At 49.1% G+C, this 27,885-nt stretch overlaps 8 protein-coding genes across 8 annotated transcripts; 4 read left to right on the plus strand and 4 right to left on the minus strand.

Annotated features, from left to right (window-relative positions):
* Positions 1-734: 734 nt before the first annotated feature.
* On the minus strand, positions 735-1,208 carry N7474_006406 (uncharacterized protein; the record flags this gene model as incomplete). Its single annotated transcript, XM_057197816.1, has 1 exon — positions 735-1,208. The coding sequence occupies one exon, from the start codon at positions 1,206-1,208 to the stop codon at positions 735-737; it is 474 nt and encodes a 157-aa protein (XP_057051256.1).
* A 570-nt stretch (positions 1,209-1,778) lies between these two features.
* N7474_006407 (uncharacterized protein) lies at positions 1,779-2,567 on the plus strand (the record flags this gene model as incomplete). The annotated part of the gene is made up of 2 exons (XM_057197817.1): positions 1,779-2,471; positions 2,565-2,567. The coding sequence occupies 2 exons, from the start codon at positions 1,779-1,781 to the stop codon at positions 2,565-2,567; spliced, it is 696 nt and encodes a 231-aa protein (XP_057051257.1).
* A 3,499-nt stretch (positions 2,568-6,066) lies between these two features.
* On the plus strand, positions 6,067-7,495 carry N7474_006408 (cytochrome P450; the record flags this gene model as incomplete). Its single annotated transcript, XM_057197818.1, has 3 exons — positions 6,067-6,320; positions 6,412-6,625; positions 6,677-7,495. 3 exons carry the CDS (start codon positions 6,067-6,069, stop codon positions 7,493-7,495), a joined length of 1,287 nt encoding a protein of 428 aa, XP_057051258.1.
* A 2,530-nt stretch (positions 7,496-10,025) lies between these two features.
* Positions 10,026-13,830, minus strand: N7474_006409 (DUF3659 domain-containing protein; the record flags this gene model as incomplete). The annotated part of the gene is made up of 2 exons (XM_057197819.1): positions 10,026-10,544; positions 10,597-13,830. 2 exons carry the CDS (start codon positions 13,828-13,830, stop codon positions 10,026-10,028), a joined length of 3,753 nt encoding a protein of 1,250 aa, XP_057051259.1.
* Positions 13,831-14,807: 977 nt separating this feature from the next.
* N7474_006410 (uncharacterized protein) lies at positions 14,808-15,530 on the plus strand (the record flags this gene model as incomplete). Its single annotated transcript, XM_057197820.1, has 2 exons — positions 14,808-15,454; positions 15,524-15,530. 2 exons carry the CDS (start codon positions 14,808-14,810, stop codon positions 15,528-15,530), a joined length of 654 nt encoding a protein of 217 aa, XP_057051260.1.
* Positions 15,531-16,659: 1,129 nt separating this feature from the next.
* N7474_006411 (beta-glucosidase) lies at positions 16,660-19,483 on the minus strand (the record flags this gene model as incomplete). Its single annotated transcript, XM_057197821.1, has 8 exons — positions 16,660-18,058; positions 18,121-18,375; positions 18,430-18,590; positions 18,659-18,747; positions 18,796-18,929; positions 18,988-19,154; positions 19,218-19,300; positions 19,357-19,483. 8 exons carry the CDS (start codon positions 19,481-19,483, stop codon positions 16,660-16,662), a joined length of 2,415 nt encoding a protein of 804 aa, XP_057051261.1.
* Positions 19,484-21,146: 1,663 nt separating this feature from the next.
* Positions 21,147-22,837, minus strand: N7474_006412 (uncharacterized protein; the record flags this gene model as incomplete). Its single annotated transcript, XM_057197822.1, has 5 exons — positions 21,147-21,849; positions 21,906-22,146; positions 22,218-22,288; positions 22,355-22,681; positions 22,737-22,837. The coding sequence occupies 5 exons, from the start codon at positions 22,835-22,837 to the stop codon at positions 21,147-21,149; spliced, it is 1,443 nt and encodes a 480-aa protein (XP_057051262.1).
* A 1,320-nt stretch (positions 22,838-24,157) lies between these two features.
* Positions 24,158-26,181, plus strand: N7474_006413 (NupC/NupG family nucleoside CNT transporter; the record flags this gene model as incomplete). Its single annotated transcript, XM_057197823.1, has 3 exons — positions 24,158-24,501; positions 24,549-25,830; positions 25,894-26,181. The coding sequence occupies 3 exons, from the start codon at positions 24,158-24,160 to the stop codon at positions 26,179-26,181; spliced, it is 1,914 nt and encodes a 637-aa protein (XP_057051263.1).
* Positions 26,182-27,885: the final 1,704 nt, after the last annotated feature.

Below are 27,885 nucleotides of genomic sequence, written 5' to 3' on the forward strand. Positions count from 1 at the left end.
TGGCCTCTAGGTTTCTTCAGGACCATGTCCACCTAGCCTCTCTCAAGTAATAGCCTCACTATCGCCTCCCGTCCATCCCGAGTGGCGTAGGACAATGGCGTCCATTCCTAATTGTCCCTCGAGTTTACATCCGCCATCCCTGTCTCTAGTAATAGCTTTACCACCCACTCGCGTCCATGATCGGCAGTCCAGGAAGATGGTGTGTGATGTTGTGATGTTCAGAATCCTTCGCGTCCACATCCGCCTCCATTTCAAGTAATAGTTTCACTACCACCTCACGACCATTTTGCGCAGCCCAGGATAACCATACCAAAATTGGCCCCTTAATTACTAGCGTGATGTGGCTTACATCTTATTTTGTGCATTTAAGTTGGCTGTCACCTTGAACCTCTAAGGGATCAGACAACAATAGATGAATTGTATTTCTTGGAGATTTGCACTTCCATTTTGGGACATCGTAGGTGCTCGTTTTGGCTGTAACTTACTACTTCAGATGCGACTTAATTCACTTTATCTAAAGATTCACATATCTTTTTGATATAGAAGATTAACCTTAACAAGTCTTTGGTCTTTGCCTCGAAGTAATTCCTCGGACAGCGAAGTCCTGATATACACGAGATGAGACACATATATTGATGACATCAGTTAGAAAAAAATTAAGCACCGCAATTCAACGAGAAAAGTTAACTTCTAATCTTGTCTGAGCGACTGAACACGGAAGAGGGGGACAAAACTTACAGGAGCGACAGGGTCAGATCGCCATTGATGCGAGCCTTGAGGTCGACCTCGATATCCAGATTCAGGTCCAGCCTCAACTTCAGGCCATCATTTTTGGCGGGGCTATTCTTCTGTTGCGGCGCGGGGCTAAAACTGCCGCTTGCCTTCTGCATTTCCATGTTGTTCTGCTGGTACGGCTGCAACGCCTTGCCTTGCATCACATAGTCATCGTCATCATCATTATCATCATCGTAATCGGAATAATCGTCATATTGATCGGAGGGATTGTCGTCGTATTCATCTGAGTAGTCCTCTTCATCATCCTCTTGCGATGGCCCTCGTCGTCGTCGGCGCTTATTCCGCTGCTGGGATGCTTCTTCCTCGCCGCGGTCGTCACCACTGTCATACTCCCCTTCGCCGGACGAGTAGTCATCCTCGTCCGGCACGGGAAATTGCTTCTGTTGATCTTGGGTCTTTTCGGCGGTGGCCATGATGCACGGTGAGTGCGTCTTTCAGTGGCATAGAGTGAGTATAATCAAAGGAGGACTAGTCTAGGCGGTGGCAGGCTGTTCAGTGGCGTGGTGACGAAGGGGGCCAAACAAGTTTTGTTTCCTTATTTTCCAAGGGAACCCCGGGATAGTGCCAGTGGCTCAAATCAACAGAAAAGCAACTGCCTCGAATTGTCATCATGGGATACGTCGAGTTGATCTACTTTATTTCTGCTAGTCACTGCGCTGATTGGCCTCTGACAGGGATCGTCTGCTGCTGTCGATCCAACGGTTGCCGACCGGAGCCCCACCGGGGTAAATGTTCTACTGAAGTATGAATACATCCTCACGCATATTCCAGACCCATGGAATAGATCACGCCCGACCTGTAAACCACGGTGTTGCCTGACGTCGGAGGCAACCCCCTATGGGCGCAGCAAATGGTGACTTGTTTTATATAAACGGTCAGACTGCGAAGCAAGTATCATCATATTTGACTACACCAAGTCTGATCTTCTGCCCCAAGTCATATTCTCCCTTCTCGTCCAACATTCTAGGTTTTATCCTTCCATCATGGCTGACCAGGAAACACCTCAAACTCCAAACCCGGACTCCCAGGCCACCACCCCAAAGCCGAAGCGTGCTCCGAAGCTACGCAAGAACAGTCCCGCTCAGCAAGAGCGAAGCCCGCCACCTTCCGAGCAGGACCCCGAACAGGAAGAGTCTAAGCCAAACCCCGAGGGCAGCAACGAGACTACCCAGCAGGGCGAAGGCCAGGGTCAAGACCAAACTCGAGAAGAACCCCAACAAGAACAAGAACCAGGAGACCAGCGCATCAACCGCCGTCGCCGCCGACCCCGTCCCCCTCCCCACCGCCAGGAATCAGACACCGAATCCATCTATCGCAGCGACATGGATTACCGTCCCCAGCAACGCCAGCGCACGCGACGCACCCGTCAGGTTGAGCTGCAGCAGGGCCAGCAGGGCCAGCAGGAGGGAGGACCCCTCGGTTCATTGGGTGGTGTCGACCAGGCTGGCCAGCTGGTGCAGAGCACCGCTGGCAACGCACTGAGTGGAGCCACGGACACCGCGGGTAAAGCTGTCGGTGGAGTCCTGGGCAGTGGCGCCCTGAGCGGTAGCCAGAAGGAAGAGAAGGACGAAGGTGGTCGAGACGAACAGTTGCGGCTGCGGCTGGATCTGAATTTGGACATTGAGATTCAGCTGAAAGCGAAAATCCATGGAGATTTGACGCTGGCTTTGCTGTCAGTATGTCTCTTTCCTTTTTTTCCCCTTCCACCTCAGCAATACTATACTCTTTCTTCTAATCTCTGGTAACTTTCCCACTGACTGATGGTTTAGTAATTGATTGGCCTTCCTTGTAGCGGCCAAAAAATTTGTGCTTTCCGTTGTGTCGTTTTGTCTTTGCTTTTTCTAACTAGGAAGGACTTGCCCCTGGTTGCATTCCGTTGTTTCTAAAAGGAATAGAAGCTTCAGTAAGTACTTTAATTCTTCAGGAAACTTCGAGCGGAAAGTGTCTAGGTAAAATTAGCTCAGGAATATGCTACTACTCGAGGAGCTCTAAAATAATTTACCGACGAGCTGACCTGTATAACTTCAACTAGTGAATACCAGCGGTAGCAGACTATCTACTAGAAGAGCACATAATATAAAAGGATGATAAAGACTAGGGGTCGTTTGAGATGATTCTCGAGCAGCGTCATGAAGTAAATGGAAACTTAAGAGTTCGGAGAAGTACAACGGGAAGCCGGAAGTGACCCTCGCATGGAAGCGCCGAGCCTAAAAGATATAGGCGGTTGAGGTGCAGTATAATGAGAACAGAGATCCTATGCATTGTTTATATATCGAGTGGATAACGCTAGTTCGATTAATCCTAAGTGAGGGTCCGTCAAGCAAGCCCTAGAAGTCATTTATGGGGCAAATTCATTCATTAATCCTTCACGCTTCGTAAGACTAACACGGGTAGGAAGTATATTGGCTAGCATTTGTGGTGCTTCAAGTTCCATTGATCTTCACATCTTCCTAAACGTTTCCTAAACGATATCGACAGCCACGTCAAGAACGCGAAGCTAGAAAGCACAAGATTGGCATCAGATCGCCCTGTTGGATAATATGTACTGTCACAATAAGTGATCTGGCAATGATATTCAATATTAGAAATATGAATGTCCAGGGTCACCTAAAACTAGATAAATAAATGTAATGACCAGCAGAACTGGGGAAAGTAGAATAGCTGCAATTACCGCCAAGATCATCAAGATACCCTGTCCTGGCTTAGATAGAAGTTGATGTGGATGGTCTCCATTAGAAGTATCCAGAGGCGACAGGCGGATCTTGATAGATCCAGGAACTCCAGTATATTGTGCTGATGGAATGTTTGTTGACAGTCGCAAAACGGGTTGCTGACCTTCCGCAGGTGCAGTTTCTCCAGTATTCGATACCTCTAGAGCAGCCGAAATTCGCACAGAAATAGGGGTGTTATCCGTCGATCCAGCAACGGCAGTATTAGGTACTTCTGGAATAGCGGAAATTGGTGGTGGCTGCTTCTCGGCAGATCCATAATCAGCATTATCCTCTGACTTTTTGATTTTCGGTTTCCGATCTCTGTCCGAAGGTGATGGCTTCGATTGTTTATGATTTTGTGCAATACCCCGACTGCCAACATTAGTTTAAGTAAAGATGTTGTCTACATTACTTTACCTTTCATCCGTGAGGTTGTTCCTTGTAGAATCCAGGTTAGATTCCATGATCCCTAGCTGTATTCTTAAACAAATTCACAAACACTATTTTCCTACGCCAAAGGATGACAGCAATATTATTTATTGGGAATCGAAGTATATCCCAGTTTACAACGACGTCTGATTGCGGTCCAGGATGATCCCTCATGACGTGTTTGAGTCTACGCATCAGAATGACTTCACAAAATTGGCACGGAACAAGCTTGAAATTAGAGTTTATGTCAGCTTCTCGGGCCCAATAATTGACAGTACTATATAACAGTTGCACCGGATTGTCGGGGCTTTTTAGGTAAAGCAGAATTATAATTATTTGCGGCTCTTAAAACATCGCTGCCAATTCGGCTCAAAGCGGATCTTCAACGATCACGTGGCTCCAAGCCCGCCCAAATCGCATTGTTTACTACACCTACAAACACAGAAAATAAGAGGCGAAGTGCAATAAACATGAGTGTGAGAACCAATTCATCCTTTTTTATCTTTTCCACTTTCTGACATTTGTTAGGAAACTACATTGAATTTCCTTGTTTGGTGTTTCGGCGTTAGTGGCAAACTCGCCGTCAGATTTCGCACATCAATACTCAACAATGGAAACGATGCTTGCAAGGAATTCCAAATCTCAAAAATATCTATTACGCAGGTAGTAGGCGTGACAGTAGGTGGCCTTACCAAGAGTATTTTGCATTGGCTAATTACGCTCTATATTTTAGGGATCTCTTTTGGCCATTGTCTCTGCTACCAGTCTCTTCGCCCCCATCATGCAGGACATCCATTGGATAGTTCCCGCTGTCTTCGTTACGAGCCTAATCCTTTCAGTGTTTACTGTTTTCACTGCATTCAATGTGGCCTTTGCCCTGTCTTCAATTATATCTGCTGACGGCATTAGACTGTTCTTCGCTGGCTTATCCAAAGAGACAAAAGATAAGCTAGACTCGCGAAAAATGGTCAATGACAAAGGCTTACGGTTGATACTGTTTTGGGTTGATCTTCCGCGGGTCTTTCTCAATCTATCACTTCTGGTTTACTTAATTGGACTAGGGCTTCTTCAGGCCCTTTATTGGAAGGGACCTTACATCCCCGATGTCTTAGATGACACAGCGTCTGGGCTCTACGTAAGCTCGCTTGAAATATTGTCCTCGCGGATCGCTAATCAGAATTCAGATGTTCATATTTTTTGCTGTCACCGTGGCTGCATCTACGGCATTGATAATTCTTCCATGGATTACGAAGAGTCTGAATGAATCTGTAATAGTGAATGGGTTCACCAGCTGATCTATCACCCTACTATTTCTCAGCTAAATTTAAGCTTTCATACCTACATCATTGCGCAAATTGCATAAAAAGCCACTTAGTAATTCTTGTTCTGAATACTACACAGAGATCTGTTGCTGAACGTACAGTCGTTCAGGCTGATGTGATTGATTGGATAATTGAGGGAAGGATAGTTCTACTAGGATTCGAAATTGGCTACCATGTTTTTTACACACACACGACCTCAGACCCTAACGCCAGGGCCACGCTAAGCCTATCTAGAATAGGTGCAGATAGCCTGCATATCATCCCTGTCAGACTGGATGGAAATGTAAAATATCTGACAAGACCAATACCAGCTGAACATTTTGAGTTGCGCGTCTCGCTGATACGCTCCCTCTCACTTGGCCCCCAATCGGGCCTTAAACACTATCCATCTCTTATGTTAAACCCCCCTCCTTCGGCCCTTTCCCCTTTCTTTTGTGACCCTCAACTTTACATTATTGGTCCCAAAGCACCAAGCTCGATGGCCTTAATTGAGATAATAGAGACCAGTGTGGTCCTTTTGTTGCTATGGACAGTGGCCGAAGTAATTCGGCGTCTTTATTTCCATCCATTGGCTGCTATTCCAGGACCACGCCTCGCGGCATCAACTTGGTGGTACGAGTTCTATTTTGATGTTATCAAACCAGGACAGTACATTTTGAAGATCCAAGAGTTGCACAAAAAATACGGTATGCCCTCTGAGCCGGTGGCAGCAGAGTAGCTTATGATCGTTAGGTCCCATAATCCGCATCACTCCTGATGAAATCCATATAAACGATGTTGGGTACTTAGACACTGTCTATGCCCCGTCAATGGTCCCAAGAAACAAATATGAGCGCCAGCTTAGAGCACTTCGAGTCCCCGGAGGGGTCGGAACGACGGCAGATTACAAATTGCATAAACTTCGACGCGATGCGTTAGCGCCCTTTTTTGGTAAACGGAATGTGCTTTTCTTTGAACGCCACATATTAAAAAAGGTCGACCAGTTGTGTCAATTGATTGCGAGACATGCATCGTCGGAAACCCCAGTCAATTTATCAGATGTGTTCTTTGCCTTCTCCAATGAGTATGTTTCCCCTAGAATATCCTCAAAAAGGAAGAACGAGAAAGAAAAAGAAAAAGAAATACGGAAATGACGCCATGCTAATGAAAACTAGTGTGGTTACCAACTTTTTATTCGCCCACCAGACGGATATTCTGGGGGATGAAATCAAAGCAGCCGAGCTTCGTCGCAATAGCAAGAGCCTGTTACAGGGAATCCACTTGAATAAGCACCTGCCCTGGATTCCGGACTTCTTGGAGTCTCTTCCACATTCAATCAGCAGACCAATGATGCCTCCCGGTTTGATTGACTTGTTGCATCTGTTTGATGTAAGTCGGCATTTCCCCTGGACCTACTTTCGACGCTAACATATAAACCAGAGAGTGCGGGCAGAACTGGTCGAGATCATGAACTCAAAACAGTCCAGAGATAGCGGTGATAAACTCCTCGGACCAACCGGCAAAGAGTCTGTGTATGATTCTGTTTTAGATGAACCTTCCTTGCCAGACTCCGAAAAAACTCTGCTTCGACTAGAACAAGAGGGTGCGCTACTTGTCCTAGCGGGAGCTGAATCGCCTGCTCAAACGCTCTCGATCATATTTTACCACATAGTGGCAAATCCTATAATTTATGATAAATTGCGCGCTGAGCTCAGCACCGCTCCAAGTGCCGGTAGCTGGACCGAACTGGAAAAGCTGCCATACCTGTCTGCCGTGATTGAGGAGGGCAACCGTCTCTCTTTTGGCGTGACAGCCCGGACTGCGCGCATTGCCCCGGAACCATTAACTTACACTCCATCTTCACACGTCAAATCTCCAAGGACAGGTTTTCAAGCATATACTATACCACCGGGAACCCCGATAAGCATCTCCACTTTGAGTGCGCACACTGCCGAGTCGGTCTTTCCTGACCCATTTACCTTCGATCCGGAGCGCTGGCTTGGAGAAGAAGGACGACAACGCCGCAAATTCCAAATGGCATTCTCCAAAGGCGGGCGGAAATGTTTAGGGATTGAGCTAGCTCGTGCAGAGCTCTACCTTGTGATCGCGGCACTGGTTCAAGGGTTCAACATGACACTCTGGAGGACGGATGCAAGTGATGTGGCATTCCAACATGATTACCAAGTGGCGATGCCAAAGCTAGACTCTGAGGGAGTCCAGGTGAAGTTGACACGGGCAGGGCCCGGAATGGAAATATGACGAATGAACATTGGAGTCTGATAGGTATGGAGAGGTACTGATGAGTGAACATGTCGTTGTTTCGCGTACTATACGATATAATTTGTGATGCAATCGTTCATCGAAGATAAGATCTATCCTTAAAACTAATTATCTAGGTCAGCTGGCTTATGTGCGAGTCAAGGGACATTCAAATGTCCTCGCTCCGATGATAGATCTCCGATTTCTCAGTCGAGACAAAGTACGCCTCGAACGTAGTCGAGATGGGCGAGCTAGACAAGTTCTTGACGTGTGGGCCAATAGAGAGAACTTTGGATAGAAGCCGAAGAGCGTGTTCCTCAGACTCGGCACACTGGTCCAAAGTATCAATCACGACAAACAGTGTCTCATATGCTTATTGAATATGTACGGATTTACGGATTTGGCAGTACTTAGATTGTAGTATTGACATACATTCCATGTGCCTCCCCTAACTCTAATTACCCAAAGAGAAATTCTCACACGGGGCATTCAATCTCTCAGCATGTCAATCGCCATCGAGTAAGCCCTTCTTTTGGCCTCTTCTTGTATAGGTCCTGCTTTCACAGATTTATCCCAGCCGTGATCACAATGCTCCATTCTCTGATGGACGACATGATGGTCGGCTTGCTCTTTAACCCTAGAAACAAGCTCTTCAGCCTCTGGCGCCAAGTTGTCGCGACTAGCAGTTATCATCAAAAGTCTAGAAGCGAATAGTGCTGGGTCTGCATAAAGTGGCGAAATGCGAGGATCCCGTGCATCGATATCCACAGGGATATAACAACTGTTAAAGAAACGTGCTATCCGGGGAGGAATCGCCTTTCCGGAAGTATCGGGTGCGATCTTTTCCGCTGGGTCCTTTGCTAAGTCCACTCCGGGATAGAAAGCAAGAACTGAGCGAAAAGTATCTTGAGGCAGGAGAACACTAGCAGCAACGAGAGCAAGATTCCCTCCAGCACTAAAGCCCGAGGTACTTAGTCGAGTCAGATCATATTTATCTGGCTGTCTTAAGACCCATCGGATAACGTCTTCAACATCGTTCACGGCAGCTGGGAATGGATTTTCGGGAGACAGCCGATACTGGACATCGATCACTGCGTAGTCTGTGTTTTGACAAACGTGATGACAAAACTCATCGTCCGAGCCAAAAGCAGGAAAAATCATCCCGCTTCCATGGAAATTGATCAAAGCTGGCTGTGGAACAGATGGAGATGTGGTATCTCTCTTGTATAGATGGGCCGTGATGGTTCTGCTGGCATCTCGACTTGGAATTTGCAGAGTGGCATGTAGATGCTTTGGAACATGTGCAGGACGTGTTAATTTGAAAACGGCCCGCAGGAAGGTCACAGCGATTCGAAGATAAAGATTCCTGAAAAATAACGTAGCGCGCCACATCGTCCGAGCTGGGAGGGAGTCACTTTGTTTCTACAAGAAAATAGGATAGCTCTCCTGGCTTTATTTAAAATTATATTAGTGGAGCAAGAATGGCTGTAAAGAGTCGGGGTCCAAAAGGAGAAATTGAGTGCCGTTAGGCTGCCCACTAGATGCCTAAGGCGGGAAACTTCCGAGATTACAAAATCGTGAAACTCTGTTGGGTCATACCACATGCATTTAGTAATACCCTAGAGGGCCTCGGCTCTGTTTGCCAGAAATTTTTCAACCTGAAGTCACGCACTGAGGCATCCCAATGCCAAGTTCCACTGCTGATATAGTCACTACCTGGCAGGTTGCACTATGGCATGGCTTCTGAGTCACGTGCAGTGTCCAATTCGCTGTCGCTGAGCAAATGGAGTCATGGATGGAGGGTTAGAGGGGAAATAGAGGCCGTATTAGCATGCATTTAGGAATGGGGTTCCACGGAACCAGTACATCCACTCTCGGGAACACCCGTAGTAGCATGCACGACATACATCTCCGATGTCTACTGTACTGTAATGTAAGGGAACGCAGTTTGTCCGTTCGTGTACTAGCCGATGAATACTATGGAGCCTGCGGAGTAACGCATACCAATAACTGCGTAGGTGGACGGGAGATATTAGATTCGCTGAGACTTACTTTTGCTTCCTCGCAGCAGAGCTGGGTCCCTCTAGGGTATTACTAAATGCATGTGGTAGGACTCACGAAAGACTCTAATTACTATGAGCGATCATGTACTCCTGTTTTTCACTACGATTCTATAATTTCCGGCAACAAATCGTTTTGATCGAAGGCCACTACCGCCTGCCGTACAGCAGCATGCGGGAAATATTCACGATTCCGTCAGCATTGACGGTCTTACGCTACCTCGATCGATCAGACCACGCATTACACCAGGGAGCCATCGTCAATTTAAATTTGCGTTTCAATTTCCCTAGCGAATCCCATAATGCACAAGAATACCGTGGAAGGCTGTTAATAGCATGAAGAGGAGAGAGAAAGTCAAGAATAATGTACATAGAACCTAAGCCACTGCGACCAGAACGATAGCATAAATATAGATTGCAGACTGGCAACTCGTATACTCCCCCCAATTCCGATAGCTGCTTGCAATCTTTCAACCGGACATACCTAAACTCTTGCCGACATCGCCCAGGCCGAGACCGCTGAGGAGGTTGTCAATTCCTAGACCACCGAGAAGTCCACGGACAAGTCCTCCAAGGCCGAGTCCATCAAGAAGGCGTCCAAGAAGGCCCACCACGCCACTCAAAAGCAGACCCACTGCTGCAATGATCTGGAAGAGTGGTTCCGAGAGCAGGGCCCATAAGGGATTGAGTTTCTTCTTTGCATGAGGCATGTCCGCGATACGCTTACGACCATTGTCAATCGTAGTCGTGACAGTCTGAGAAAGCTGCTTTAGTAGATCGGCCAGCTGGTATTCCTCTGGAGTGGCCTCATGTGATGTACTCCGGGCTTTGGCTGAGGCTGCAATTTGGCCATCGGGGTCAAGAGCTCGAAGAGCACTTTTGCATTCCTGCAACATGTTCCCCGCCTCTTCAATTATAGGCTTCACCGTCTTCACCAGCTTTTCTTCGTCGAGTTCTTCACGGGGTGTGCGATCGGCTTTGTCAAGATGCTAGTAAAGTCGTCAGTAACGGGCACCCATCGGTGTTCGAAGAGAAGTTTACCTCGGTGATTTGTTTGCATAGTGGTTCAACCGAATCCAATGTCTGCTGCACAATTGCCGACATCTTCTTCGCCAAATCTCGGTCGTGTTCCTCTCTCTTCTTCTGTTCCATTTCCTCGGGAGACAATTCGGGTTCTTCTTCAGGCAAGTTTTCCAGGAGGGTGCATTCGCCGATTTTGTTCCCATCGTTGTCCAGGATGTAGCCATTGTCATCGACGGTCTTGCCCACCAGAGATTTAAGGTTGCCCTCGGTGACTTTACCGATCAGATTGCCATCCTCGTCGCGTATTTCGCCCTCCCGATTGACCTTTCGACCGTTCATCGGGTTGATCTCACGCTGTTTCTCCTCGGGAGTCCATCGCTCTGCCCGGCCGATGACATTCCCAAGTTTATCGACGATTTCCCCGTCTTCGTCGACAGCACGACCCACAAGTCGAGCTGGATCGCCTTCAACCAGTCTCCCGACAACCTGGCCGGAAGGGTCCGTGATCGTTCCATCCTTGGCTGTCATCAGGCCATCAAGACCATAGAAAATGCCTTCAGGCTGTTCTCGCTCAGATTCAGGGATAAGCTCAGCGTTGCCTATCACCTTCCCGTCATCGCTCCAGATTTGACCTTCCGCGTCCACTTGTTTGCCGACTAGCTTCTTGACGTGCCCCGAAGTAACGCGTCCCCAAACCGAGCCATTTTCATCCACGATGTTTCCCAACTTATTGACCTTCATCCCCTCCAGAACGGACAGGTCCTCTTCCGGTGCGTTATATGGCTCGGCCCGTCCTTTGACATTGCCTCGCTTGTCGACAATATCCCCGTCGTCATCCACAGCGAGACCCTGTAATTTCTGAGGGTCGCCTTCGACGATCTTGCCGACAATGCTGCCATCTTCATCCTCAACAAACCCATTTTTCTTAACCACCAGTTCTCCGAACCCGCTGAATGGCGATAAGCCCTCGCGTTCGTCCTCAGGAATGAGTGTGACCCGCCCGATGACTTTGCCATCGTCACTCCAGATCTGGCCTTCAGCGTCGACTTTCCTGCCGGTGACTGCCTTCAGGTCACCCTCGCTGACACGCGCAACCGGCACTCCATCTGGTCCTATAACGTTACCCAGCTTGTTAGGAGTGAGTCCCTCCAATACCGAAAGATCGACTTCCTCTTCCTCCGGCTCCGGCTCTTCCCAGGGCTCTGCGCGTCCCAACAAATTGCCTCGTTTGTCCAGGATATCTCCGTCATCGTCCACAGCCCGTCCAAGAAGGTTCCGAATTTCGCCTTCGACAACTTTTCCCACCCTCTTCCCATTTTCGTCACAAACCCAGCCTTCCTCTGCGACATGAATATCCTCCATATCGGCAAATGGTCCTCTGTCTTCCTCTTCCTTTTCCACGGGAATGGTCTGAGCCTTGCCGATGACGTTACCTCTGTTGTCCCAAAAGTTACCACGGTCGTCAAGCTGTGCACCGGCTTGGAAGAGCTTTCGAGGATCACCCTCGGTAAGTTCACCAACAACCTCCCCGTTTTCATCGACAATTTTGCCAGCTTTGTTGCACTTGAGGCCTTCTAGATTGGAGATGGGCGGTAGTTCCTGCGCAGCTTTCTCGGCTGATTCTTGAGCTACCAATCGCGCTTTGCCTAGAATGTTGCCATCATCGTCTATGATCAGACCTTTGTCGTTCACGGTCATCCCGTTGACTTCCGATAAATCACCCTGGTCTAGCACACCGAGAACGTTGCCATCTGAATCAGCAATTTGACCTTCTCCGTCGACCTGAAGACCGTCAAGGACAGAGATATCGTCGAGTACCCCTTGTCCGCCCTCCTTGGCCTTTTGTGTGTCTTCCTGGAGCTTTTGCATTGCTGTGTCAGCGGCATCCCCTGGTACCACTTCAACCTGTCCTATAATTTCCCCGGCGTCATCTAGGACCTGACCCTGCTCGTTAGGCACTTTACCGGTCAGATTTGTCGGGTCTTGGCCTTCCGAAACTTGGCCCAGGAGGCCACCTTCTTCATCGAGTATCTTGCCCTCGTCGTTGATCGTTCTGTCTTTGAGAATAGAGGATTCCGGCAGCATGCCGCCTGCTGTATCGCCAAGTTCACTGGAAGAAACAGGTTCAACGCGGCCGACCAATTCACCCTGATCATCGAGAACTTCGCCCTTTTCATTCACGGTTGAACCGACCAGGTCCTCTGGATCACCTTCGACGAGTCTGCCCAATACCTGACCGGATTTATTCTTGACTGAGCCGTCTTCCGTGATAGGCAGATTTGCCAGATCTTCCAAGTTCAGGCCTTCTTTCGCATCCAGAAATTCTTCTGGCTTCTTTGCAGCATCCTCGCTGAGAAGCTCCACGCGCCCAATCAGATCTCCGTCCTCATCTAGGATTTCACCATCCTCGCCAATAGTCTGGCCAGCAAGGTCTTCTGGTTCACCCTCAGCCAGTCGAGCGACTTGATTGCCATTATCATCGAGAACCATTCCATCTTCACCGACTTCAAGGCCAGACAGAGCAGATAGGTCAGTTGGCAGATCGGGTGCACCCTTTGGGATCTCCTGAGCTTTGCTGGCTGCTTCACCTGCAGCTGGCCGGGCCTTGTCCGTGACATTCTGCATACCCTTCTGCATGCGACTTGCAGCTTCTTGCTTAACGGGGGCCGGCAGCTGAGAATGAACATTCTTGGCCTTATTGGCGAAACCTGAAAGGGACGAGGCGGCATCTTTGCCGCGTTGGAAAGTCGAGCTTGCTTGCGACCCAGAAGCCTTCGGACGGCCTGTCGCTGCGTCTTCTCTCTGTTCTTCGTCTTGCTCCTCACTTTCCTGTTGATCCTCACTTTCCTGTTGCTCCTCACTTTCTTGTTGCTCGTTGTCTTGCAAATCGATCGTGCCATTCTCCATGTCGGCCGACTCTTTTAGAGGTTCCGGTTCTGCATGTTTTAGGTCGTCCGTTCCGGTTTCTTTTGGAACTGGAGGCTTGTCTGTTGACTTTGGTACGTCTTTGGCACGTTGCAACTTGTTCGGGCCCTTCGATTTGGGAGCTGGAGATGATTTCTTCGTACTTGAGAGACCTGGTGATTTGGTCGCATTGCTGTCGGCTTTCGCATCGGCAGGCGACTTCCGCGCAGGGTTTGCAGGTTTGGGAGACTTCAAGTTAGGCTTTTTCCGGTTAGGGAGGGCATTTTGAGAAGGTTGACCCTTTTGCAAGGCATTTTTAGTCGCCGTCGGCCCTTCGGTAGATGCCATTTGGGCCGCTATAGTGTTGCTTTGTTTTTGGTTTTGTTTTTTGGGGTTGTCTTTTCCCGCAAGTATGGTACTGGTATATCGCAAATGGTGTTTGATAGGGAAATTTTGAAAGCGTTCAATACTTGATAACCTCGTCTACATAAATGGTTTAGGATCCCGGGGATTTTTATATGGATCGATTCTATAGACAAGCCACCCACGTATTCATCCCTCAACAAAGATGAAAATTATGACCGAAGCACAAGACGGCATCATTACGACGATCGGCCCAATCACTCTTCCTCTGAAGCGATAGAAAAACTTGTTTAAGGGGGTGTCTACCCTAGGTTCCCAAAGTTGAGAGGGTAGATGTCGTCACCCCCACCGTCAAATAAGTGAACAAAACCACGGGCCAATGAAGCCGGAGAGCGGCTGGAAGGCCTCTACGCCACACCCATTCGCCACAACAGTGACGGCACCATTTTCTTTAGTTAGTTACCTGACAAGCCACCTATATTTTAATCAGTGGATGGCTGGATCTTGTCCATTCACAGAAGATGTGTCTAGGGATTGCGCCCATGTATGAGGCTGAATTGTGGCTAATGTGCCACCCCCGTACCCTAGCTTTTAGATCGACTTCAATATCAGGATCTAGCTCAAGCTTCAGCCTCACCACTCCTTTCACGACTTTTCCAGTTTCCCAACTGGCTGGGTTGAATGGTTTCTTGTTTCTGGTCTCGCCACGTATCGCTTGTTTGTGGGCGACCGGGCCCAGTCATCGAGATTTCTCGATCTATTTGATCGAATGATATCATTGTTGTAGATGAAGGTCTAATTCCAATATGTCCTCTACTTGACGTCAGGAGGCGAAATTGTTCCACAAACGTAAATGGTGCTGTCTTTTGGTTTCACGTTAGAAAAGTGTCATGTCCCCATGCGCGAAGATCTCCCACTACCTCCTCTACCTATGATTTATCATGTCTAATCCATCACCCTCCATGCCAGCGTCCGCAGAGGATACGCAAGAGAATATTAACAATCGTCGTGCGGGTGGTAGCACGTCACAAAAACGACGACCGCCGAAACTCAGACCACCGAAGCTCGGAAAGGGGCCGATCTCTGAAGATGAACAACGAAGTAAAGGAAGCGAACAGAGACAAAATGGAGTTTCAGAGAGATCAGGAGCCGATTCTCCCCAGGAAATATCGGACAGCGTCTCCCAAGAGCAATTTCAGGACAGTGTGGACTACGACCAATCCGCCGAGGAAGCGGAGGTAAACCCGGAGCCCGCCAGACAACGGCATCGAGTGGTTCGTCAGGAGTCGACGCAATCCAGCGAGCCCGAGCCCGAGCAGTTTAATGCATTTGAGCGTCAACAAAGATATCCTGATAGGGCGCCAACACGAAGAGATGATACCCGCGTCCAACAGGTCCTGAGCTCTTCGCCTAAAAACAGAGAGGTTGGACAAGTAGGACATAACGTTCCAGATGCAGATGATACAGCTATGAATCAAGTGACAGAGACAACTGAAACGAAAAAAAATCCAGAAAGCAACGATCAGCTCAGGCTGAGGTTGGATCTGAATCTTGATATCGAGATTCAATTGAAAGCCAAGATTCAAGGAGATCTGACCCTGCAACTCCTGTATGTGCCGAACTTTGATCTGTTGTCCTTTAGAATTTTGGAACACCTCAATAATTTATGCAACTGCAGGCAATAGAGATTGATTAGCTGTTAAAGAAAATGTAGCAGTTCTGCAACAGAACGACTGCTCGTCCAAAACAAACAATCCTGGCGGCAACCGCAATTTTATGTACCTCTGCTGTTCTGGAATCTCCTAATACTTTGAACACTAGCCTGTGGCTTCACGCAGTGTCTTAGTGTTGTTTTCTCGAAATTAATCCTCAAAAGAGGAGGGAAAAGATAATCCTGGTTCACACAAGGGTTGAGGAAAATAGCCAAATAGCTTCAAAACACAAGTTCTTCGGTTATCACGCGAAGGCTAGATAAATATCTTTACTATGATTTGTTGTTTACATAATAGAATTTATCGACTTTGTTTCTAGAGATGCTAGATTCGGGGCTTGCCATATATCTATAGATCTAGATAATATAAGCTCAGTCTGGCCTATGAACTAGCTTTCCGGCGTAACGGTTCTTCCCTTTTAACCAACCTCCGTAGCTCTTGAAAAACATGGGCATAGGGTCTAAGGGTTCTGATATGCAACTTAGGATGATCATCATCCAGTAGACATCAAATTCCTTCGTACAGGGGGTTAAGGCTTAGTGCTTACTCTCTAGTAGGTTAGCCCCCCTTTGTTCTAGAATAAGTAGAAGAATACCAACAGATGCTACCTTCGAAGACAAAACAGTCTAATAACGTATTCCACGAGAGAGCCGGCCATGTAAGCGAGCTAGACCTCGACAGACCCATGGACGGCCCATCATAAGCCATGCCCGACGCCGTTCTTGAGGCACTTAAACAGTGCAAACATAGCAGCCTTTGACTTGTATATTCTATGCGATTTGAAGCTCTATTAGTAAGTAATTTGGGTACATGGATTACAGCAGAAGGAACCCCTCCCCCCTTCCCCAAACACCCTCAAGGTCATTACTTATGTGTTGGAAGAGAGAATTCTAGTATACACTATTACCGAAAGGGGCCAATGACCCTATATTGGGGTCAAGAAGTGTCTGAGATTGCAGCTATCTACGGAGTAGATTACCCCTATTTTATAATGGGAATAGTGGGGGAGATTTACATCTTGTGCGCTTAACGATTGGAGAAGCCAGGGTCTGCAGATGGATAATGGTAGATTCGCCGAATCCTAAAACCGAATCCTTCGCGTTCACGAGCTAGAGCCAGTGACAACCTTCATGGTCGTTGTCAGGGGAAGATCTCGACTGGAAGATCCAACGTAAATGTTATAGCTCCCGCTCTGGAGCAACCACTTCTGCGCAACAACATCCCAGGTGCTAAGGTCGCGGCGAGTCAACGGGAAAGAAACCTTGGTTGACCTGCCCGCTGGGATCATGACCTTCTCAAACCCACGGAGCTGCTTCATTGGGCCACCGGGAATTCCAACATAGATCTGTGCTACTTCAGCGCCGGCTTTGCGTCCTGTGTTGTGAACAGTGGTGGTGACTGTTGCAACAGTGTCCCACAGATCAATAGCGCCACCTTGCTCGATAGCACCGCAAGGATATGCCCCGATGCCGTCCTTCACTGATGAAACCTTGAGACCGGAAAAAGAGAAGGTAGTATAGGAGAGACCGAAGCCAAATTCGTAGCGAGGTATGATATCATGGGCATCGAAGTAGCGGTAGTCCGTCAGGACAGCCTCATCAAAATCTGACTGAGGGAAAAGCCCATAGGGGGTGATCGCACCAGTGTGGTAGTAGCTCTTGTAATCGGATTCGTTCTTAGCGACAGTGTAGGGTAGCTTGCCGCTGAAGTTCTCGTCGCCGTAAAGCAGAGACACTAGAGCACGGCCAGAGTCCTGCCCGGGAAGGTGAGCAAAGACAATTGCCGTCACATTCTCGTTGTCTACGAACTGGTCGACTAGACGAGTACCGGCGTTGTGGATAACGACAATTGTGTTGGCGCAGGTCTTTGCTACTTTATTCACTAGGGCATCGGAGTAGTCGTCATGCGTTCCGGCACGATCCAAGCCCTCAGTAGCAAAAGCGTTGATAAAGACTAGGCAGGCATCTGATGCTTCCATTAAGCCCATCAAACCAGGTGTATTTGCAGTGTCCCACATCACAACTGTATTTTCTTCGTAGGCACGTTGCTGAAGAGCGTCCAGGGGAGCACTCAAGTATGGTCCTGTGTTCGCACCAGAACCACCTCCGACGCTAAGCGTGCCATTAAACGCAACCTGGAAATAGTAAGGCTCATTGATGATACTAGAAGAAAATGCATCATCAAGTTGGAAGACAGCCGGTTCATAGCCAAGCTCCCAGGGGTTGCCGATCAAAGTCTGTCCATCAGGCATGTACTGATCAGGGGCCTTCGCGTCGTATCCGAATACAGAGATCAGTTTCGGCGACTGTAGTGGCAAAGCATTGTTCATGTTCTTGACTAGGACGTGACCTTCCACTGCGCCATCATAAAGCGTTGGCTTCGCGTCGCGGTGGAGGGCATTCACAATGTTATGAGGTTCGCTGACGTTGTAAGGCATGCCAATACCAGGTTTAGGGTAGCTCGAGTCGTCTTGACCCATTTTATACCAAGCCGCGATAATCCTAGATTACATATGAGCACTAACACCTTTTGTAAAAAGGTATGATGGTACAAGATCACTTACCGGGTTGCCATATCATCCAGACGAGACACAGGTACACTGCCGTTGGTGATGGCTTCAGTGAGACTGTTGCCCCAGAAGGATTCGCCGTTCGGCATAGCCATATCAAGGCCAGCTAGAGCTGATGCGACCCCAGAGTGTTGCGCACCCCAGTCAGTTACAACAAAGCCGTTGAAGCCAAGCTCTGTTTTCAGCAGACCATTCAGTGTCTTGCTGTTCTGACAGGCATAAGAGTTATTGACTCGATTGTACGAGCACCTGATCATACGTTAGCCACGTCTTTCGTAGGGTGCATGCTAGCTAAGGTCTAACATGATGTTTCCTGTTCCCGCCTTAAGTGCATCTTGGAAAGGCCAAAGATACAACTCATGCATCGTCTTATCATCCATGTTGCTCGAGAGTGACTCAACGGTTTGGTTGTCAGAATTGACAGTGGGGTTACGATACAATTCTTGCTCGTTCGCAATGAAATGCTGTGGACATTCAATATCAGCTTTTGGTTTTGGCAAGAAGTTACAGTTACCCCTGGGCATAAACTGACCTTCACGCTTGTAATCACACCTTGGCCCTGAATTCCTTGCACAGTGGCAGCGGCAATAGCGCCACCCAGGTAGGGGTCATTGGAAGGACCTTTGATAAATTAGGCCATGCAACGCAATCATATTCTGAAGCACTAACCTTCCCAGTTTCTTCCACCGGTAGTGGTTCTTCCCAGTGGCCCAACAACAGGCCCCAGGGCCACCTGAACGCCCTTCTTCCTGAATTCACCACCCATGTACCAGCCACGGTCGTGGGCAAGAGACTTGTTCCAGCTTTGACACGTGTTAGCTGAGAATAGCTCTGTAGATTAATTTTTTTTTCAGTTCTCACCTAGCACCGATATGGATACCACTGGGGTAGCTGTTCACAAAGTCCGTGTAGCGTACACCGTTTCCTGCATCTTGGAGACACATTCCAGTAAATCCAAGACGAGGGACAGGCGGAATGATTCCGGAACATCCATTTTCAGTGGAAGAAACGCCGTATGTAAGATTGTTCTTCAAACGGACTCATTAGCCTTGATGAAAAAGCGCAGGTGGACTTCCACAGTGGTATCAAACCTTCTCCTCTAAAGTCATCTTGGAGACCATAGCTGCGGCCTTTTGATAAGCTTGGGCCCAATCACCGGATCCTGTGCCATTTGCTGAGGACTGTTAGACATAGTGAACCCAAGCTTGTAGTAAAGGTAAGTAGACGTACGCGAAGGGTACACCGGCTCAGATTGGCCGTAGAAATGCGTATCAGAAGTAATGTTACTCTTCGCATTGCTCAGTTCACATAATGACAGAATGGCCGCAGCCAATCCAAGCTGCTTTGCAGAAACCATGGTGCTCTCCTACGGTCAACCGTGCCTTAGCCAGTACACTATGAGTCCTTGAGCAACAACTACTCGGAGCCGGCGGCTAAAGCTACTCTATATATTTTTCCCTCCCGGAAGGTACGCCGACCATCGGTCTCCGCGGATGATGACCTGAGTGGCCGTAAACTCCGGAGCCAGTATTTTCTCTTCCGTTGACCCTGAATACTGTCCAAGCATTGTGGGATTTCCCCAATCGAGAAATGATGAACGACAGATAAATTACCCCCACATCCGTGCACATATGTTGAGAACATGTTTTCCGTTGCTGCAGAGGGACCTATGGGACCTTTTTGTAACTAGTGGCGCTTTTAGCTTTCGGCCTGGGTAAACTTCGGGGAAAATCGTCCTGCGTGCAGCGGAAAGTAATGGAGAGGTTCTCCTGAGGCGTATGCTCACTATCCAGGTATAACAGTATAAGCTTGTACAGTAGCGAGTGTGATGACCACGAACAGCGTTTTAGTCTTTGGTATGGGTCAAGAGGTTTAATTTGGAGCCAGCCAGAGGTCCCAATACAAGCAAGCAACTGGGAGACTTGCAAGAGCGCGGAGATTTGGCGGGTATCCATCCAGCTAGTTCATCTCCATACATAAAAAGGTATCCATCAAAATCCGAATGCCCAACCAATCACCTTGCAGTGGGAACGGCATGATGTGGAGGGTGTACACAAGACGATTGTGCGGGGAGGATGTGGGGCTTATTGCAGGACTTGGTGTCAAAACTAGCACGTACGATGTCCCAAAATGAATTGAAGTACAAATCGCAAAGGAAGGAATCTCTGATTCTGCAAAGGCTTAAACTGACAGTCAATTAAAACACCAAAAATAAAAAATTATTTAAACCAATTTTGGTCAGTAATTAGGGGGTCGAGTTTTGCATAGTAACGTCGTTTCTGACAAATGGAGTTCGAATTTGGGGTCGGAAGGACGCGGATGAGAATACAATTCTTAACAAATAAATACAGGGCAGTAATTTCAGTAAATTTAAGTCGCAGTGCTAGTGCGTCTGCGTACTCTTTCAAGACGACGCTTGTGCGGGTGTGGATGGAGGAATTCTATGGTGAAAACAAGTTGTCGAGGGATCCTCAACAACTGTTGATATAGAATATGACAACCGGAGCGGCCTGAGGTCAAACCATTTTCTGGAATTAGAGCGGCTCACTTCCTTCACCTGTCTACCATACAGCCCTTCTCACGCGGCCTCCAGGGCCGTTATATACTTCTCAAAACTTAGCACTGCATTTAAAGTTCTACGGCAGGCAGACCCAGCCCTCATCATCCGGTAGACTTCTTGATGTACTCAAAATGGAGATGGGCAAGGAAGGCGGAACGATGGGAATCAGAGATAAAAAGTAATAGTCGTAGTAACTGGAATTATGCTGGTGGCAAATATCCTGCCTACGAGGACCGCTGACAAGACAAGGTTGATTGGAGCACGGCCCCAATAAGACTTCGTCCTCCCACTTTCCGCGGTAAGTTCCGGACCATGCTCATTCACATTTCCGGGTAACAACTTTTCGAATTCGTCGTTCGGGGAAATGCCAAAGACTCCATTCTACAGCCTGAAGAAGGGAGAAAGTGTTGTGAGGTTGTCCATAGGTTCAGCTCATGCTTATTAGACTGTTATCTCGCCTTCAAAGATCTTCGGCATAGATAGCTGCTTTGGCAATCTCACTGTCATGTAACATTTGATCCAGGTGAGTCGTTTCAAACTTGCCCTTCCTAGCCCACTCAGTGCCAGCAACAATGGCACTGGTCTTGTAAAAGATTGCATCGATCTCTTCGAGCCGTCTGCCGGTGGTTTCGGGGTAGAAGAAGTAGATAAAAGGAATGAAGCAGAAGTTGAAGACAGTGAAAATCAAGTACCCCTTCCAGCCCTGTTTGCTCATCACGGAAGGAGTCACCATGACTGTCACGAAGTTCCAGATCCAGTTAGACGATGTGGTGATGGCATTGCCTCGCGAGCGTAGGTGCAAAGGCAAAATCTCGGCATTATACAGCCATGGCACGGCGAGGAAACCGAGCGCAAAGAAAGTATAATAGAGAAAGAATGCAATCACGCAGATGATAGATGCAGAATATGTCCCAGAACGAATGGTCAAGGACATAGTCAGAAAGCAGCAGCCCATGCCGAAAGCGCCGATCATGAGACACCAACGTTTACCGATATGTTTGATGAGAACGAACGGTATTAAGGCTGAGACCAAGTACCAAAGACCGTTGAAACCAGAAAGCAGCAATGAGAGATTGTGGTCTAGGCCAACAGAGTTCTGCAGCAAGTACGAAATATAGTAGCCAATGCTGCATACTCCAGACCACATTACCATGAACATGAGCCTGTTAGACATAGTTAGACAGGTTTGCCCACAACAGGGAACACACTTGGAACTTACCACCATCCCAGCAAGACGCGACGGAGATTTTGGGTCTCCTTCTCGTTTTTAAACAGGTGAATCCACTTGCTGGCACCGTTGCGCTCTTCCAGCTCAATTGCCTGATTGATCAATCTAATTTCTGTCTGGACTTCTTCATCATCCTCATTTGGTGTCCCATGCATCTTCATTATGACTGCTAGAGCTTGATCTGCTCGGCTATGTATAAAAAGCCATCGAGGAGACTCTGGCATCCAAGGCACTACGATTGTTAGATGGCTATGATGGAATAGAAATGCCAAGCGCAACAAGGCACAATACTTCTAGACTTACCAATAACTAAAAGCAAAACGCCAAAAACACACTGCGCCGCAACGGCAAACCTCCACTGAAAAGGCTCATTTCTGGAAAATGATAGTGCATAGCTCATCCAGTAACTGATGGAGGCTCCAGTACAAACCAGCACGTACTGCAACGCCCCGAATTTCTCTCTTTTGCGAGCAGGTAATGTTTCAGCCTGCCAGATAGGGATAAGAGAAGTGTTGAGACCCGTTCCCAGTCCCGCCACAATCCTACCAACAAGGAATTGAGCGCGGGAATACGCCGCGGTCTGGATCGTGGCACCAGCCAAAATGAAGCAGGTGCCGATCAAGATCGGGTTCTTGCGACCGAGTCGCTCGCTGCATATCATGCTAGTGATGCTTCCGAAGAAACAGCCCAGCGTATACAAACTCGAGAGCAGACCCTGCATGAAGGAAGACGGGTTGCCCATAACGACTAGGTAGTCATCGACCAGTCTGTATTGCAGTTGGAACGTGTACAATAGTTCAATAGCGGCATTTGCAGACTCACAGAACTCCTGACATAAACCCTTGATCATATCCATAGAGTAGATATGACAGACCACAGGTGACGGTCATCAAGATACATAGAGCTTGCCCTTGGATCGCCATGGTGTCCTGGTAGCCTAGGAAAGCGAAGAAAAATCAGGCGCTTGCAAGCTTTATGCAGAGGTCTTTTGCTTTAATCCGTCTCCCCTTCCCCCACCCCCAGGAGATCCCCACATCTTTAGGTGGGTTTGGGGGTTTTTCAACAGCAAAAGGGTTTCGGCTGTTTTCCGTTTGGAGAAACCCCGATCGTCCCCCCGCATGTGCAAGATACTGGCTCAATATTCATTAATATTGGCTTTAATCACCTGGCAAATTAAGTTGTTGATACTTTATTGATATTGTCGATGCAACAAAGATGGGATCTGCCCAGTACCCGCCGGGCATTCAGGTCCCCTGTCTAACGTGGTTCACAACCGGATCCACGCTCTATTGGAAGCTGCAGGAACGACACCTAAAATTCCTGATCACCAGCGGCCTCTATTTAATTGTGATTGCAGGCAAAAAAGGAGATCTCCTAGAGAGGGTGGCCCATCGGCATCGGGTTTGACGGGAGGGTCGTCTCCGGCTCGGGAGCTCTCCAGCGCAGAACCGGTGATCCCACAACCCCTGCGTTCCACATATAGATATGATCTCAGTGTTGTTAGGTTGAGGAGTGGTGATAGCCTTATACGTTATAGCCTTGACTTTCGGCCTATTAAGATCAAGGGCTAGGTGAAGGTACATCGGGCGCAGAAAATGGCTTTCAAGGCTACTCGGAATCGTTCAACGCGTGTCACAAAGCGGCTACTGGTCGAGTGATACATCGATATCAATTCGGTCGGATAGGATCTGCTGACTGGCACAGAATCAGCCGCGCTCTAGAACACGTAGGGATTCCAACAACGTGACTGGCAGTCGTGTACTGTCGCCAAGATGCACTGTCGCCAAGATCGCCGGACAGATTCCAGAATCGATAATTCGCCCCGAAACTAAGCGAAATGGACTATCCATCCGTTGGGAGAGCGTCCGACTGAAGTTGAATTATCAAGGTCTATCGGAAGGTCATTAGCCCACCACTTCTTTGCAGTTGTTGCAATTGTTTCCGTCAAAACTCATAATACATCAATTGAACATCCTAACCAACAGGCACACGACCCCCCGGGTTGATCCCGCTAAGGTTACATACGGCCCACCGTCGGAGCTCCCGTGAGTGGCTGCGGCTTATCAGTGAGTTAGGGTTGATTGTTACTCTCCGCAAAAACATGAACAAGTCCTGAACGGGGTTAAACACGGGCGCACTAGACATGCCTGAAGCCCCGAAACCCCTTCTTCTTCTTCTTCTTTCTTCTCTTTCCCTCCCATAAGGCTCCTCAACGAGCACTTGGTCTGGCCTGCACCCACAACATGTCCGACCGCAACAGTAACAAAGACGACGACCACGTCGCGCCCCAGTCCGAGATTGACCCAGCGCTCCAGCCCGAACACCAGCACCAGCATGCCCACCTCCACCACACGGCCTTTGCCGAGCGCGATCGCGACGACGACGTCATCTACGCCAAAGACGCCTCGTTCGAGAAAGCCAATGTCCCAGACCCGACGCCGCTGGATCATACTCCTAAGAGCCAGAGCGACGACAACAAGGACATTGAGACCGCGGACAATTACCCGGCCCAGCGCCCGTGGTACCGCCGGGTGCTCAAGCACTGGCGCCATTTTGCGCATGCCGTGATCTGGCTGCTTTTCACCGGGTGAGACCACTCTGATGGCTTCGTTAGGAACATGGATTGGGTCAGAGACTGATCGTATGTAGCTGGTGGATTGCCGGTCTGATTCTGCACCGATATGACCTCGGCTGGCTGATCCCGTTTCTATTGTACCTGGCCATCACGCTGCGCATTATCTTCTTCTACGTGCCCATCAGCATTGTGACGCGGCCCATGCACTTCGTCTGGAGCCATACCGCCCACCCATTCGTGCGCGTGATCCCAGAGAAACTGCGTGTCCCCGGAGCGGCCCTGGTATGCATTGGGGTCATTCTGATCGGCGCATTCGTTTCCCCCGAGTCAGCGGATAACACGCGCTCCAACCGCGCGGTCAGTCTGTTCGGACTGGCCGTCTTCATCTTCGGGCTGTGGGCCACCTCACGCAATCGCAAGAAGATCATCTGGCACACAGTGATCGTGGGCATGCTAGTGCAATTTATTGTTGCGCTGTTTGTGCTGCGCACAGGGGCGGGATACGACATTTTTGCCTTCGTGTCGAGTCTCGCACGCGATCTGCTGGGCTTTGCGTCGCAGGGCGTTGAATTCTTGACCGCCGAGGACTTTTATAAACTGACGTCCCCCGTCACGCCCGCGTCCTGGTTCCTAGTGAGTGTGATCCCGGCAATTCTCTTCTTCGTCTCGATCGTCCAACTGCTGTATTACACCAACGTGCTGCAATGGTTCATCAAGAAATTCGCCGTCTTCTTCTTCTGGAGTATGCGCGTTTCCGGCGCCGAGGCTGTCGTTGCTGCTGCATCCCCCTTCATTGGACAGGGCGAGTCCGCCATGCTGATCCGGCCTTTCGTCCCGCATCTCACTATGGCCGAGCTGCACCAGGTCATGTGTTCAGGCTTCGCGACCATCGCAGGAAGCGTTCTGATCGCCTACATCACCATGGGCGTGAACCCACAAGCCCTCGTCTCATCCTGTGTGATGAGTATCCCCGCCTCACTAGCCGCCTCAAAACTGCGCTGGCCCGAAGAAGAAGAAACCCTCACGGCCGGCCGCGTCGTCGTCCCCGATGACGACGAGCACCGCGCCTCCAATGCCCTGCACGCCTTCTCCACTGGCGCCTGGCTGGGTCTGAAGATTGCGGCTATGATCGGCGCCACGCTGCTGTGCATCATCTCCCTCATCGGTCTGGTAAATGGCCTGTTGACGTGGTGGGGTCATTACCTGAACATCAACGACCCGCCTCTGACCATCCAGCTGATTGTGGGATACATCTGCTACCCGATTGCGTTCCTGTTGGGTGTTTCTCGGGACGGTGATCTGGTGAAGGTCGGCCAACTGATCGGTCTGAAGATCATCACTGTATGTCCTCCCGATCCGTCCATCTTCCTTTCCATCTTGATATCTAACATAACGATGCTGTAGAATGAATTCGTCGCCTACCAAGCCCTCCAAACCCAAGAAACCTACGCCGACCTCTCAGACCGCTCCCGCCTAATCGCCACCTACGCGCTGTGCGGCTTCGCCAACATCGGATCCCTGGGTAACCAGATCGGTGTGCTCGCGCAGATCTCGCCCGGGCGGAGCGCAGACGTCTCGCGCGTGGCGGTTAGTGCGATGATCACTGGCGCGCTGAGCACGTTCACCAGTGCGTCGATTGCGGGATTGTTGATCACGGATGAGAAGCAGTATTTCGGGACCAACCCGGCATAGCTTTTGTTGTTTGGTTAGTAAGCTCATATGCATACATGTTTATACGATTTCTCTGTAGCGCTTCTAGCGAGAATGAATGGATGGATGGATGGAATGGATGTGTATATGATATTTCCGGTGAATACATATAGTATAGCCATTTTGATTGGTCTTCGTCTGAACAATCACATGGATTTTCAAGCCAGAGCTTGACATATAACCACATCAAGCTGTAGCTTTACAGCTCGCTAGTCCACCACTCGAGAAACTCAGGAAGACGAGCAATACTTCCTCAATATTCCTCGGATTCTGTGAAGTAGATCAGAAATCACGTGGCTGATACCCCAATCAAAGACCGCCTGTAGTTAATCTAATCGGCCAAAAATGGTTTCGCGTCTGAAGCCTACAATAATCAATCACCACTCGTGGAAATGATGCAATAATGCAGCAGAGCCCGCAGACTAGTGCTGGTCATTCTGAAGGAACTACTTCTAACATTTCTCCTCGGGCCACCAAGAGAGAGACCCAAGCGCCTTGGGTACATCTGCTTGCTGGCGCGTAAGTCTTCCACCATCCTCATGGTGACTCTCTGACGTTCAATGTTAGGATTGGGGGATTTGCAACCGCGATTACAACTTCTCCACTAGATGTCCTAAGGACGCGACTCCAGTCTGACTTGTATCGAAATTCCTCACGAGCGTCCTCTCACAAACCACACCGGACGGTTCAGATCATCGGTTCTATCTACCGAGCTGAAGGCTGGCGCGCTTTTTTCCGAGGACTTGGCCCGAGTTCTGACTGGTGTTGTACCTGCAACTGCCGTCAAATTCTACGTTTATGGGAATTGCAAACGCCTCGGGGCAAGCATCTTGGGCTATGCTGAAGACTCGCCGGTCGTCCACGGCCAAGCGGCTATTTGTGCAGGGATAGCAACCGCGACAGTTACGAATCCGATATGGTTAGTGAAGACAAGGCTACAGCTTGACAAAACACAACCGCCTGGTGGTAGTCCTCCATGTCGTCGATATCGAAACAGCATCGATTGCGTCAGGCAGGTCCTCCGGCATGAAGGTTTCAGTGGCCTGTACAGAGGATTGAGCGCGAGCTATCTGGGAACTATTGAGACAGCACTGCATTAGGTTCTTTATGAACGTCTGAAGTCTACTTTTGGTCAATCACTGGAACCATCCGAAGGGACAAGAACTGCTCTCTGGGATGAACTGACTCACTGGGTCAGCACCAGTGGCGCGGCAGGTTCTGCCAAGTTGGTCGCGACTGTAATGACATATCCGCACGAGGTACGCGGTCCACATCTGGGAGCACTTACTTAGCACCCACACTGACGTTCTGCAGGTGGTTCGAACCAGACTGCGCCAGGCGCCAGTGGAAAATGGCGGGCCCAAATACACAGGTCTGGTGCCGTGTTTCCGTACGATCGCCAAAGAGGAAGGTATGGCGGGCTTGTATGGAGGCTTGACTCCTCATATGCTGCGTTCCTTACCTTCGGCTGTTATTACTCTTGGGGTGTATGAATTCGTGCTGAGGGTTGTGGGCACGTAGACATGGATCTGCGGGCAACAGGGCAACATTATTTGTACCATCATCGGAGTTGAGGGGGCCTGCTTGTATACTAGAGAAGACGCGGCCTGGCCTCATAAAATCTCGCCTACTCGGCGTTGGGAGGTAGTCTCAGTTTACTGACTCCATAGTTACCTCTCGCTTTGA

This window comes from Penicillium riverlandense (assembly GCF_028828495.1).
Source record: "Penicillium riverlandense strain IBT 135883 chromosome Unknown utg000006l_segment0_segment0, whole genome shotgun sequence".
Lineage (NCBI taxonomy): Eukaryota > Fungi > Ascomycota > Eurotiomycetes > Eurotiales > Aspergillaceae > Penicillium > Penicillium riverlandense.